The following is a 15977-nucleotide window of genomic DNA, read 5'->3' as shown; positions in this document are numbered from 1 at the left end:
ATTTTAGTAATGGTATTAGGAATGATCTTTCTTAGTTTGGGACACGTATGTGAAACGGAAATGGCAATGGTATTAGGAATGCTCAGTCACTATTTAGGAACACTTGTTTGAAATGGTTGTAGCAATGGTATTTGGAACGGTCGGTGCAGTTTAAGAACACATGTTTAAAATTATTTTAGTAACGATATTTGGAACGGTCATTTATTTAAATTTGTCATATTTTGTTTACCATTATTAAAATCGTTCCTAATTTTTTAATTTTTTAATTTATTTATAATTTTATTTATATTTTATAAATTTGAATAAATAAATAATTTTATATATTTTAATAAATTTTCATATATAATTAAATTAATTTAATAAATTTTTAATTAATTATATTTATGGATTTAGTTAATTGAATAAATATTAAATAATGGAATGTAATAAATATTATGAAACATAAATAATTAAAAAATATTATATTAATATAAAAAGTTATCTAATTACAAAAATTAAAAAAAAATTAAACATAATCTAACCCCTCCTCGTTAGCGACATCCATATCGTCCTGATTTGAGGTTGGAGGTCTGTCGGAGGCTGTACTGCGGTCGAGGAGGAGGCGCGCATCTCCCATCATGGCCATCATCGTCTCGAGGATACCGATTCGGTCCTCCATGGCCGAGTTTGGTGGTGTCTGTGCGAAGGTCCGGTTGGAGACGTGGGCCATGATGGACCTAGGCCATAAGCTAAGGCTAACGATCCTCCAGTAGCTTGTGGAACGTCTCCTACAAAATAAATAAAATTATTAGTACTTTTAATCAAGAATTAAATTTTTTAAAAAAATAATATTAATAGTCTAGCTACTTATCACCACCTCCGCTACTCTCGACCCGCTCCAGCTGCCGTCCTCTTTTTTCTTGTAGCACCTCTCAAATAATTCCATCTGCTTGGGCGCCCGACCGAATTCTGCCTTCTATAGAAGAAAAAAAACAGTTAGCATCTTATTTATACAATAATGATAGAGCTTATAAAATAATGTTATTTACTTACCAACTTCCTCTTGTCCATGCGAACAAAGGAAGACCCCCCCCCCCCAGTACACAATCGAGGACACCGTAGGGTTCGTCGCTCGATTCACCTTATTCTTGGAAGACTCGTATCGGTTCATTAACTGCCGATGTAGCTCCAGATGGTCCAACATCATCTGGAGTCTGCGGGGTAGGGACGGTGCGGTCGTGTCAGGTGGTGGAGGTGGTCGAAGGACTGCATCCCCAACCTGGGAAGCATCCGATGGCACAGCTGGAAGTGGCAGGCCACGACCCCGTGGTATAGGAGGCGTAGCACTAGACATGATCTAAACAAATTATTTAGAAGTATTAGTCTAAATATGCGATAATATAAAAAGAATATATTAATTCTTACACATCGAAAATATTATCATGAAGCTATGATTACTGTACTCATTAATTATGGTAAAATTTATAATTCTCTTGTGTACATATACATTGCCAAACATTACTTTAAACTTGTTTAGTCTATCATGTGAACCTTTTGTTATAAATTTATCATTTGTTGACAGATGAAGATGGATAAACTAACTAGTTTAATTGACAAAATTCACTTGATGACCTAAACAAGCTTAAAGGCATATGTGATCTGTTTGTATGTAGTTACAAAGGAACTATATATTTTTAAATAATTATTAATTAATAGAAATATTGTTCTCAATTTGTTTTCTATTTCTAATGATTACGTAATTGTATTTTAATTTGAAATATAACCTTAATATTGCTATTGTTGACATTATTTTGTAAACAAAATTATTATTGGGATTACATTATTATGTAAAAATGTAATTATTGGGAATATTGGTCTAATATTTTTTATTATTTACATTATCATTTAAATAAATATTATTATTGGGACGATATATCTAGGTTTTGTGATTATTTACATTATAGTGTAAAAATTATTTTATTGGGAATATTGAGCTAATATTTTTTATTATTTATATTATTAATGTTATTATTGGGATTATATATGATATAAAAATTATTTTATTGGGAATATTGGGCTAATATTTTTTATTATTTATACTATTATTTAAATAATGTTATTATTGAGATTATATATTGGTCTAGTTCTTGTGATTATTTACATTATGATGTAAAAATTACTTTATTGGGAATATTAGGCTAATGTCATGTAAAAAATAATATTACATCAATTAGCCTATTTATACAATAAATTGCACATCTATACAATAAATTTGACAAAACATTTAAGCACTATGATAAAATACACACAAGAATTGCATAAATTATAGAATTATACAACAAATTGCAAAATAGTTATACTATACAATTACTAAACTACACAACAATTTCATAAATTACACAACTATACAATTAATTTCTTGAAATTACACAAATTTCTATAATTACAGAAATTCTTATACAACTATATATTTCTATAACTACAGAAATGGCGTAAAATAAATTTTTTTACAGAAATTTTTTAATAATCACCAAAACTTTACAGAAAATTTTAAAATTACCAAAAAGTTACAAAAAAGTTTTAAAAATTACAGAAAATTATTAAAATTACCAAACTTATGAAATTTTTTAAAAATTTCAGAAATGTATTAAAAATTTAAAAAATTACAGAAAAAAAAAATTGCCTAAATTTTTTGATTTTTTTTAAATTACAGAAATGTATTACAAATTTCAGAAGATAAAAGTTTGATAAATTTACAAAAATATTAAAAAATTTATATAAATTACCTAAAATTTTTAGAAAAGAATTCTGTTATATTTTTTGAAATTTTTTGAGAAATATATTCTGAAAATAATTTTAATTTTTTTTTGTCAAACGTCCGTTCAAATATTTTCAGAAAATTGGGGGGGGGGGGGGGGGATGTGGGAAAAATGAAGTAAAGTTGGGGGAAAAAAGAGAAAAAAAATGGGGAAGCAAAAAAGAAGAAAATGGGGTGGGCGGGGATCACAAAAATAGGTAGCAAAATGAAATAAACGGTGCCTTACCTCTACTAAGGGTGAAGGCGGTTTTACGGCGGCGAGGAGTCGGGCTGAGAGAGTGATGGACAGTGGGGGAGAGAAAGGGAGAAGGAAAGAAAAAAATCTGCTAAATTTTTTATATATATTAATTTTTGGAACCGGCTTTGAAACGAGCATTTTTTAAAAAACCAACACTACAAGAGAGCAGGCTATCAGAGACGGAAATATATCCGTAAAAAAATTTAACCTTTCAAGAACGGATTTAATGACGGAAAACGTTTCCGTCTTAAAATTATAAAATAAATCTTTATATTGACTGAATTTTTTACGAGTATGAATTTTTGGAAAAAAATTAAAAATATAAAAAGTATTCCATCTTTGATTCTGTCTTTGACTTAATAATGAAACAAAAAATTTAAGACGGAATATTTCCGTCTTAGATTCTCAAAATCTAAGACGGAATTAAAGATGGATTCAAAAAAATATTTTTTTTATTTCCGTCTTTGATTATGTCATTATTTCCATCTTTATTTCATATTTTTATAAATAAAAATTAAAGATAAATTTTGTTTTCTTTTTTCTTTTTTTTTATAGATATTACTTTTTAAAAATTATTATTGTTAGTAAAAATAAAATTAAACCTCAAAATCCCCAATTGCAAGTTTTCCCCAAATTGCAGTCACGTACGAAGCTGAAGCTCTTCTTCTTTCTCGTTGTGCCGCCGTCAACAACTCGCCAATGTATTGCGCAGCTATTCGTGGGTGGCCGGTGGAGGAAAGAGCCATTTGAACAAAAAGGATAGTTTTTCTTTTACTTAGTTATCGCTTTCAATCTCCTCTTTATGTTTCATTTTTCCCCTATTTTTTACCTTCTTTGATTAGCTTAATATTGATGATTTCTGTATGTAATCATATAAGTTGATGATTGAGTGGCAACTTGAAATTAGAGAAAACATTTGAGTGCTTGCTACTTATTTGATAAATTACTTGAAAGAGATTGTTGTATGTTTTCTTCAAGTACTGAATACTTGCCTGCCTTAATCTTTTTGGCTCATGATTTATTAACGATGGAGTTGCTTTTCTGTTATTAAATGCTTAAACCAATTCAATCTCCTTTTTGTACATTTTCTTTTGCTGTGGAGAGAAGTTTCTGAGTTTGTCTCTGAGTGTACATTGAAGAATCGCTGGAAAATGTTGTGTTGTGACAAAGATCGAGTACTTTTGGACCTGAGTTGTGTAAAAGTTGTCATTACTCCTCTCCTCCAATCTTTATGGTTCTACATCCTTAACTCAATCCACAATTGCTTACAGCACAAGCAGTAGCATACTCCCTTTTGCAAGTTGTCTTGAGAACTAGTTAATGCTGTAGGCTGCTCAACATTTATATAATTAAAGCAACACAATTAAAGATACTAAAAATACTTTCTGTTCTTGCATGACGTCATTGCGTAACATCTGCTTCCGTGGTCAACATCTCTGCACTCACCCAAACCAACAACCTGCACGCTACAGTGCTTATTGAGAGAACACTGATTAGTGTTGTATCACTTCCTCTTATGTGCTGCTTCTCTAGACTCCTAATTGACTCTCTATTTGCTTTCACGATTCAAAATTCTAATCTAGACTCCTAATTGACTCCTAAGTGAGAGATCAGGCTGCTAGCATCAAGTTATGATCTTTCCATTTTTCTAGGTCATCGAAGCTAGCTGCCAAAATATTTCCTCAAGATCAATTAAATAAAATAGGATGAAAAAGTTTGTGTCTCCTCTCATGCATGAAATATTTTATATGCAACATCTCTTTTACCCATTACACTTCGGTCTCAATTTCAACGTGTGCGAGTACAAGGTTTTACGAGCATGCACGTTACTACTCATCTAATAACCTGAACACTTAAAATGTCAATGAAATTTCACTAACATTATGTGTTGCTATGGGATTTTCATAATAGGTTCATTAGTTTAAAGAATGAATAAATTGTAAACAATATTTCACCTCGTGGAGTGATCTATGAGCTTAAACAATGTATTCTTGAAATTGAAATTAGGGTGCAAGTGCACCTAATCCAGCGGAGTTGCAAGTTACAACTTATGTGTTAAGTCCTTCAGTCAGTCTGTGCATGTGTAAATTTCTTATGCCTTGGCATATTGTAGTTTCACTTGAATTCTTGTCCTGTTTCTGAATGTTCTGAACTTACTTCATCAAATTCTTTCTTTTAAAGAATTTGAAGTTTATTAATATAGTCAAATCCATTTATTGATAATGTTATTTATATGATTTTAGGAAAAAGAGCTTGGCCGTGGAGTAAGTGAATTGGAGTTGTTTCATAGAACGCACAGAAGAAATCAAGGAATTAGAGACTTTGTAGATAATAAATCAAAAAAAGTTAATGTAAGTACCTTTTATAGTCTTTTTCTTTTCATTATTGTTTCACAAATATAATAAGTTAGATTCTCACTACATGATATTCTTTGTATGTCACAATATGTAGGAAGATTATATCGCAAAAATAGGTGGTAGTAACGAATCCACTGAGCATTCATTTGACATGCAGTCATGGTGTGAAGTAATCGGAAGGCCATCTAAAGGCCAGATATATGGATTTGGGCGTAGTCAATCCTCTGACAGATTTAGTAGAATTTTGTTACTTCAACACCTAGGGAATCTGAAAAAAGATATACTGAGTTAATGAAAGTAATGGATGAAAAATATAATGAGTTAACTATGAAGATGCAAGAAGAACTTTTAAGACAAGAAGCAGAGAGTAAAAAGATGCTGAAGCAGGCTCTTGAGGAGTCGCGGAAGAGGAAAGAAGATGTGGAGGAGGGCAGAAGATGCACAAAGAAGGGCAGTGGAGCTTGAAGAAATGGTACGCAAATTAATTCAAGAGGTGGGATATAGCAATCGCCGGTTTGCAGGTGGATCTGGACCCAGTGAGCAACAAGATTTTGGTGCAAAGCGTTAGGTAATTTCTGATTTTGGTACAAATTAAAGAGTATTGGAGCTTAAATAGTGATTATCCTTGTATTTAAATAAAGAGTACAAGCTCTTGAATGATGCGATGTTTCAAATATTTTTATGATTGTATTTGGTGTATAATTGTGAACATGAAGAATTTTTGCAAGTCTTCTTGGTAGACAACAATAGTATTTCTCATACTTCCACTTTAAGTATATCAATTGGTTTCTTAATTTTTGTATGGCTTTAGTTGATGCTTTTTTCATTTGTTATAATTGTGATATTTCATTTTGTCCACGTATTTAGTCTCATTTTATTTCAGCTTTACTTAAAAGAATTAGGGATTGAATTAAAATGGAGCTTTGTCTTCAGCTATAAAATTAAAGATGGATTCAGCGACAGAATCAGCCACCGAAATAAAATTAAAGACGGATTCAGTGACATAATCAGAGACAAGATAAGATAATCTTTTGCGACGAACTTTGAGACAGATCAACTACGGATTTAAAGACGGTTTGTCTAAGTTTGTTTGTTAAATGAAACAGATTTTAAGGCGGATAATATTCCGTAAAAAATACAGTGACAGATTCAACGACGGAATTAGCCATTGGGCTTTCAGCAATAGATTTTCTGATGGAATTTATCGGTCGCTAATACTATTAGCGACGGAAATATAGGCTTCAGAGACAAAAAAATCCGTCTCTGAAAGTCTGTTTTCTTGTAGTGCAACCCAAAAACTGTTCTAAATAACCAAAATGACATCGTTTTTGTTGACGAGCATTCTCTAAAAAATCATTCCTATTTTCTAACCATCCAAAAAACCATTCCTAAAAAAATCAAAACGATGTCGTTTGATGCAAAAACAACGTCGTTTTGTTATATTTCTAACGAAATCATTCCTATTTTTTAAGAGTCGTTCTTAATTGTTTGCCAAAATTATTTTCCAAAAAACTCAAAAAAATAAAAAAATATAGAAAAAATCGTCTCATACATGTTAATGATTAGAAAAAAAAGTAGACCATAAATTAATTAAGACCAGTGAAAACATATAATGCTTTGAATTAAATTGATGCATGTTCACAAGATCAATCATATTTGTATATCTAGATTGTTAGTTTTACATAGATGTAAGTAGCATCTTATACTGTTATGTTGGATCGCTTAATCAGACTGTTGGATATTATTAAATTGACAAAATACTACATTATATAAAGTTTTGGACATTTTTGTTATACGGATACTAAGATATCATATCTGATACACAAGCAACAAGGTTAAAAACGATGCAACTGTCCATCAGACCATTTAATTTTAGATCAGACCTCTAGATATGTTCATATATGGAATGTATTATTATGTGTTTAAGTTTGGAATTAATTAGGGTCCCAGATGTTAAGATATAATAATCGAGAAGTGAATGAGGAATTTGTGGACATATTTAGGGACGGTATTTGGAACTCATTTATGAACTATATTTTCTTAATCATTAGGAATAGATATTTTATACATTTAGTAACGGTTTTATTTAAATTCATTTTTTGGAACGGTCAAATATTAAAAAATAGTTCCTAAGTTTGATTTTCCCTCCAGTTTTCCTTTGGCGTGAAATTAAATTTTTTGGAACTTATTTTGGAATTGTTAAAATAAATTGACTGCTCTTATATTTTGATTTTCCCTCTTTTATTTAGGATATTGTAATATATTTAGGAACGGCTTTTTTTATTAATGTCCGTTCAAAGTTGGAACGGACTTTGGAACAGGTTCTGAATTTTTTTATCATTCCTAAATAAAAAATTATTGTGTTTTGTTTTTTAAAAAAAATTATCGACATGGACAATTATTTTGCAAATTGTATATAAATTATTATCTGTAATTTTCTACCAATATTGGTAATTTTTTAATTTATATTATATTCTATCAGTAAAATACACAAACACTTGTTACAGAAATGCTAACTGTCAATCATAATTATTGTCTTCATCAATCTCGTAATCCTTGTCAAAGCTATCTTCGTCAGACTCATCATTAGATTCACAATTCCTCAATCGAGGTGTACCTACTCCTTGTTAATTAGCAACAAAAAGCTCAATGACTAATTGTATACTATTTGGGTCATGCAGGTCAGAATTATGGTTGTCCGACACAACTTGTGGAGTAAGTATTGTCTCATCCTCTTGAAACGCAACTACGGTCCGTCGAAATATAGCCGTTGTGTTTCATTTGGAACGGTCTCAGTAATACTAAACAAATAATACAAAGAAACCGTTCTAATTTGTACCGGGTTTTGGAACGATATTTGAAACACATTACTTCTTAAATAAAACTAATAATTTGGAACAGTTTTTTCGCATAATTGATTAAGGGTATACCAAAACCGTTCCAAATTGTCATCTTCTGAACCTCATTTTGGAATACATTTTTTAACTATCATCTTTTGGACATCCATTATCACACATATAGGAATGGTCACTACAAATCATTCCTAATTATAATAATGTGTTCCAAATAGGGTTGGGTGAACGGGTCGGGTTTTTTGGGTCTCGACCTGATCCGATCGGGTAAAGGCAAATCGGATCAAGTTTGTCGAATTTTTTTATGATTTCATTCCCAACCGGGTTCGGGTTTGGATATTAAATTGCCACCCGAATAACTCGACCAGGTACCCGATTGGGAGAAGAGGAAAAAGGGGTACGGGTATTCCAAGCAAAAGCAAGTCAGAGAAACCCTTGCTAAAATCTCATAAAATTACAGAAAATCTTTGAAAATCTCATAAAATTAAGAAAAACTTTAAATTTTTTTAAAAATTACATAAATGTATTAAAAATTTTAGAAGATAAAAAATTGGTAAATTTACAAATAATATGAAAAAATTTCTAAAAATTACAGAAAAGTTTTAGAAAAATTTTCAGAAATATATTCTAAGAATATTTTTGTCAAATATGTACGAAAATATTTTCAGAAAATGGGGGGGGGGGGGAATAAAGTAAAGTTGGGGGGAAAAATGAAGAAAAATGGAAGAGGAAAACAAAGAAAAAATGGAGGGGATCACAAAAATAGAGAGAAAAAAGAAAAAAAATAGGTAACTTACTTCTATTAGTGTCGAAGAAGGGGTGACGGTGGTTGACCGTGTGGGGAGGCGAGAGGTCGGGGAAAGAGACAGAGGACGAGAGTGAGGGAGATGAGGGAGAGAAAGGGAGAGGGAAAAGAAAAAAATTGCTAAGTGTTGTATATATATTGATTTTTAGAACGGGTTTTGGAATGGATACTTTTTTGAAAAACCTCCAAAAATCATTCCAAATAACCAAGACGACATCGTTTCAGTTGACGAGCATCTGTTACAATAACCGGTCCTATTTTTCAACCGTCTCTAAAAACAAAAACGATGTCGTTTAATCCAAAAAGGACGTCGTCTTGGAGCATTTTTAACAAAACCGTTCCTAGTTTTAAAAAAATCACTCCTAATTGTGTGCCAAAATTATTTTTCCAAAAAAATCAAAAAAATAAAAAATATAGAAAAAGTTATCCCAGACATATTAATGATTAGAAAAAATGGACTATAAATTAATTAAGGTCATTAAAAACATATAGTACTTTGAATTAAATTGATACATGTTCAGAAGATCAAGTATATTTGCATATATAAGATCGTTAGTTTTACATAGATGTGAATAGCATCTTATACTGTTGTATTAGATCGCCTAATCAGACTTTTAAAATTTTAATCAGACCGTTGGATATTATTAAATCGAAAAAATACTACATTTGATGAAGTTTGGACATTTTGTCATACGGATACTGACATATCATATCTGATACACAATAAATGAGGTTAAAAACGATGCAATTGTCCATCTGACCATTTGATTTTAGATCAAACCGCTAGTTATGTTCACATATGGAAAGTATTGTTATGCGTTTAAATTTGGAATTAATAAGGCTCCCAGATGTTGAGATATCGTAATCGAAAAGTGAATGAAGGATTTGTGGACATATTTAGGAATGATTTTGGAACTCATTTAGGAACGATTTTTTGTTAATCATTTTAGGAACGACTATTTTATACATTTAGGCACGATTTTCTTTAAATTCATCTTAGGAACGGTCAAATATTTAAAAATCGTTCCTAAGTTTGATTTTCCCTCCATTTTTCATTTCATGCGAAATTAAATTTTTTGGAACTGATTTTGGAACAGTTAGAATAAAATTGACCGTTCCTAAATTTTGATTTTTCCTCTTTTTCATTTAGGATATTGTAATGTATTTAGTAATTATTTTTTTTAAAGTCCGTTCAAAGTTGGGACAGTGTTTGGAACGGTTTGTTGGTTTTGGATCATTCCTAAAAGGATAAGTATTATGTATTTTGTTTGAAAAAATAATTTTATTTGTGCGAAAATATTATTATGCAAATTGTACATAAAATCTGCTCCAAAAATCATTCCAATTTGTAGCGGATTTTGGAATGATTTTTGAAACACATTACTTCTTAAATAAAATTCATAACTTGGAATGGTTTTTGTCAAAAATTGTTCCAAATTGTACCTTATTTTAAAATAAATTTTCTAATTTTCATCTTTTGGACACTCATTATCACACATATAGGAACGGTCATTGCAAGACAATTTCTAATTCTAATAATGTATTCCGAACAGAGTTTCAAACATTAACCATTACTATTTTGAAATGGTCTTTAGAACGAATTTTGTAGCTGTTAGTTTGGAATACATGTTGGAACAATTTGTCCGTTCCAAAACTATAACCCAAAGAAAATATGAATCATGACGTTATTTATCAATATCTATTCCACTTGTGTTTCAAAGCCCGTTCCAATATGGAACGGTTTTCTACCCCGTTCCAAATCTCGCCTTTTTTTGTAGTGTCATTACACCACTCCCCTATTTTTTGGCTGTCAGTGGTAGTTTCTATAATTATGCAAAAGATAGGAATGATTTGTATAAATAGACCATAGGTGAAGGAATATAAATGTAATTATCCCAAATTATTAAAATATTAATAGTTCTCATTTTTAACAGATTAAACTTTTAAGATATATGAAACTAAAAAAAAAAATCGAGCGTATATAAACCCCCCCAACCCAAACCCAAACCCAAAAATCAAGAAATAACAAGCAATACAGAAACAAAAACAAATATTACGAGAAACAAAACATTCAATCATAGCTAATTATCATCAATAAAACTAAATAGTCGCAGTAAATAATCATTGACCAAGATCACACAACGTTTGTTGACTGCAATATTTGTAAGTATGGCTAAAATATTTACCATGCTAAGAACCATGACAAAAATATTTGCTATAATAAACAAACTAAGTTTTTACATCAATTTTATTTAATTATAATTAATAATATCAATTTACCATGATTTTTAGCTCATAGTCTTTAAAATGTAGACAACATTAAATTTTGTTCAAATAAAAAACATCAAACTAGAGAAGACCCTTCTCCTTGCAAGATTCTATAGCTCCGTCGTACATCTCCTCGAGCCCGTATTCATAATTGAATCCAGCTTCCAGGAGCTTTTTGCTTGAGAGCCTAGGAAATGGAATAGGTGCTAAACCCTTCAACAAACTGCATAGAACAATAGGTTGCTTGGATCAGATTTTTCGGTTAGAGAGTAAGTATGATATACTTGTTATGTAATTAAGAATTTTTTAAATGGATAATTAACAATTTATCCCCCTGTGATATTGAAAATGAGCATATTACCCCCTTATAAAAAAAATATAGCAATTTATCCTCCTGTACTTTTTAAAATAAAGCAATTTACCTCATTATACAAGGAGATAAATTGTTTTATTTTAAAAATCATAGGGAGGTAAATTATTGTATTTTAAAAAATACAGGGAGGTATATTGCTATTTATTATTCATAAGGGGGTAATTTGCTCATTTGTTATATCACAAGGGGTTGCTTATTCTTTTTTAAACTATACACCAATTATACGCAAATGCATTGCACCAATTATACGCAAATGCATTGCACTTGTACTATAATTAGTTCAAGTCCGAAAAAGATTCAATACAGGTTAAAATTTCCCGTTTGATTGAGCATATAAGTTGTTTCAAAACATCCTATAATCATTTGAAGTTATATTTGGATCGATAAATTTGAAATTAAGGATTTTAAATTGGAAAAAGTATTATTTTAGTCAGCTAAGTATGCCTAACTTTAATTTTAGTCCGATAACTTGTCCATTTTTGTTTAGGTCCAGTAACTTATGAAATTGCTTACTTTTAGTCCTCTGGCAGATTTTCGGATAATTTCACCCTTATTAGTGCATATGGACTAAAACTGTCTTTCAAAAGTTGAATAGGGGTAAAATTGTCCGAAAATCTGCCAAAGGACTAAAAGTAAGCTATTTCGTAAGTTACTGGACCTAAACAAAAATGGATATAGTTATCAAACTAAAATTAAAATTAGGCATACTTAGCGGACTAAAATAATACTTTTCCCTTTTAATTTACCAAAATACTTTAAAAGCTTAAGATCAAATGTCTTATAAGCTCAAAAGGTATCTTATAAAATGTGTAGCTTATTCGAACTTACTACAATATATATATATATATATATATATAATATATTGTGCATTATAAATTATTATGATAAATTGATATTATTTATCATAGTCAAACATAATTGATTCGAAAAATTTAATTTTAACCACGATTAATTAATATTTATTATTATTTTATCTATGACTAAAATATTATCATTAGTTTTAGCTAGATATAATATTCTGGCCTCGTTTACAGAAGCAATGATTAATAACTATATATGGAGGATAATTAGTATTAACAAAAACCCATATTTCTTACGGTGTCTTTTTAGGTAAGTTGAAAGAAACATCCTTTTAAACAAAAATAAAGGGTTAATTACACTTAGACTCCTAAAAATTTAAAATTATACTTTTTCCCAGAAAAGTTTTAAAGTTACACGTACACCCCTTCTAAAAATTCATTGTTTACACCTAATCTTAGTTCGTTAGCGTTTGAGCAAAAATTACTGATGTTAGCAAAAAACATTACATGAAGTTTCAAATGTACCCCTAATTTCATATTCCTATGTACTAATTTTGTATAATGAAATTAATGTTACTCCATATCTATATATATATATATATATATATATATTATATTCAACCCTTTATACGTACAAAAATATACATGAAAATATTAAATGATAGGCAAAATTAAAAATTTATGTATTTATTTTATTAGAGTTAGAAAATTTTTGTCCAAACCCTAACAAAAGGGTGTCAGGTTTAAATAAAAAATTTCCAAAGGGATGTAATCGTAATTTTAAATTTTTTTTAGAGGATAGTGTAATTTTACCTTTTCAGATGGGGTCTAAATATAATTAAACCCAATATAAAAGGGCAAATACGTGAAATTAAAGAGTTGAAAACACTTACTCAGCCGTTGGTATGTTGTATTGAGGGTATCTAGCAGATAAAAATTCATGCAAGTTTGCTATTGTAAGGTCAATAGCAGAGCAAATGTATCTCCCTTTTGCTTCTGGATACTCGAAAAGATGAATATGAGCTCTAACCACATCGTCCACATGCACTAAACTTGTCTTAGTCATACTCTGGTAGAACTTCTCATCACCTGCAACGATACATAGTATTAGATAAAGAAACCAATGTGGTAAATAATTTAGGGATAATTATATCTGCACCCCTGATCTCTAGTCTATTTACACAAATCATTCATGTTTTTTAAAAAATTATACACACATCAACGAGATACGTCAATATTATTTACACAAGCCACCCTGACTTTTAAAAATACAAACCTCCCCTGATTTTTTGTGGTTTCTTCAATTATGCAAACTATGTGATTGGCTTCGTAAATAGATCATAGGTAAGAGGGTGTAAATATAAGTGCCCGTTTGGTTGTGTTTTCAATAAGATTTTTTCCACTTTTTACTATTTGAGTAGTTGGGATTTTGTTTGGTCAAACCACTTTCATTGGTAATGCATTCCTATTTTAATTCTCAATTTTTTGAAATTATAGGTCACATAGGTTTGTCATACTTGTCTTATCTTGTCAACATGTCTTTTCTTGTTTCAAATCAATTAAAATTATTTCAAATGGCAAGACTCACTTTGATTATTTTATAATTTTACATGTTCAATCAATTTGGTCATCTGTCACATCAAAAATACATATACCTATATTTAGCATTCTCACACCTATATACCTATATTTGAAAACAACTAATCCAAACATATTCTCAATTTTCGCACAAAAACCAATAAAGCATTTCTACACATTTTCAATTGTTGGAAACTAAAAATGAAAATGAAAACACAACCAAACGGTTAATATTCCTAATAATTATCTTGTATTTTATTTGATATATATAATATTTTTTAAGTATATAAAGAGTTAATTACACTTAGACCCCCTCTGAAGTATTTGAAGTATTTTGGTAAATTACACATACACCCATCTGAATGTTTAACATCATTTGCACAAATCGCCTATAATTTTTTAAAAATTATACACATAGCCCCCGAAAACGTCAATAATATTATACAAATTATCTCTTTTTTTTTTACTGTAAGGAGTAATTTCTATAATTATATAAAAATACATGAATAATTTATATAAATAGATTATAGATTAAGGGTTACTAATATAATTATTTCTTTTATAATTAAAGAGCATGTGCTATTCATTTGTATATCCAATAAACAAAGGAGAACATAGTCACATACCAAGAATCAAGGCCATGCAAATGTAGACGGAATCAGGAAATCGAGGGCAGATGAAGGGCCCATGAATCCAGGAAGGAGCCACAACCACAAGATCCAGTCCATGTTTCTCTGCAAACTCCATTGCAATTCTCTCCGTCAACGTTTTCGTCACCACATAAGCTCCACCAAACGAACCGAAACGTCGAATGAAGTCGACGTCAGTCCAGGAGTCTTCGTCGATGGTGTCTGAACCGGTAACCTTGTCGTTGAAAGCCATGGTGCCGGAGGTCGAAGTATACACGACGCGCCTCACAGTCTTCGAATCCAGACATGCCTGTAATATGCCTAGTGTTCCGCCGGTAGTTCTTCTGGTCTTGATTTCTTCGGTTTCCTTTTCGTCGAAATCGAGAGGGTGGGCGACGTGAAAGACTCCGACGCATCCATCGATGGCAGGTGCGAAGCTGCCGGGCCGGTCCAGATCCGCGTCGAAGATCTGTAACCTTTCTGACGCGCCTGGCAGGTTTGTGAGGTAGCTAATGTCCCTTTTGCCCTCTGTTAATTAATAGGAATGTTTTCTATCACTGGCCAGGGGAAATTCCCAAATTTAAAAATTTTGTAAAATAGAAGGAGAAGAAATCAGATATGTATGAAGAAACCTGAATCCATCCTGACGGTGGCGTTGACAGAGTAGCCATCCTGAAGCAGCCTCTTTACCGTCCAAGATCCCAGATAGCCTGTTCCTCCAGTCACACATATTCTTCCCTTCTTCTCTCTCTTCTCTTCCATCTCTCACTCTCTTTCTCTCTCTGAATCACGCTTTATGTTATACATATATATATATATATTAAACATGAATGAGTAATGCAAATTGCAAGTTCTTGAAGTACTTAATAAACGATTACAGTTTAGGTTTATGTCTTGGATTGGATTGGCAATAAACTTTTTGTCAGAAATTTTTAAAATTATCTGTACTTATGAGTTGAATTTGAAGCATAAATAAAAGTGTAGCAGTTAGCTATCCAGGCCATGTGCATTGTCATCCTTTGACAAAAAGTAGGGCTGCTGTCCCAATCCAGATCGATTGAGGGAGGGATGAATCACATGATAAATTTATAATATTTATTGGTGGAAATAATATTTTGGTTCTATTGGTTACAAAATTATTTGTTTTTGTTCCGTAATTTTAAAAAATAGTATTTATTTTTTATCTCATGATAATTGTTATATATTTTAACAAAAAATATTACGTCTTAATTACAAAAGCCTCATCTATAGTCCAATAACTTTCAAAAGTTAGTACTTTT

The 15977-nt window shown here is 30.8% G+C and overlaps 1 protein-coding gene and 1 long non-coding RNA gene across 2 annotated transcripts; one reads left to right on the top strand and one right to left on the bottom strand.

The window, feature by feature from the left end:
- Window positions 1-3663: 3663 nt before the first annotated feature.
- LOC148784984 (uncharacterized) lies at window positions 3664-6186 on the top strand. Its single transcript, XR_016062910.1, has 2 exons — window positions 3664-5386; window positions 5487-6186. It is a non-coding gene; the product is annotated as an uncharacterized LOC148784984 (long non-coding RNA).
- A 5063-nt stretch (window positions 6187-11249) lies between these two features.
- Window positions 11250-15633, bottom strand: LOC105173269 (vestitone reductase-like). The gene is made up of 4 exons (XM_088875288.1): window positions 15330-15633; window positions 14695-15225; window positions 13384-13579; window positions 11250-11540 (listed from the first exon to the last, which is right to left on the bottom strand). The coding sequence occupies exons 1-4, from the start codon at window positions 15457-15459 to the stop codon at window positions 11399-11401; spliced, it is 999 nt and encodes a 332-aa protein (XP_088731414.1). The 5' UTR covers window positions 15460-15633; the 3' UTR covers window positions 11250-11398.
- Window positions 15634-15977: the final 344 nt, after the last annotated feature.

This window comes from Sesamum indicum, linkage group LG11 (genome assembly GCF_026168435.1).
Source record: "Sesamum indicum cultivar Baizhima isolate 11 linkage group LG11, ASM2616843v1, whole genome shotgun sequence".
NCBI classification, from domain to species: domain Eukaryota; kingdom Viridiplantae; phylum Streptophyta; class Magnoliopsida; order Lamiales; family Pedaliaceae; genus Sesamum; species Sesamum indicum.
Note: the sequence above shows the minus strand (reverse complement) of the source record. Positions and strands in the feature narration are given on the sequence as shown.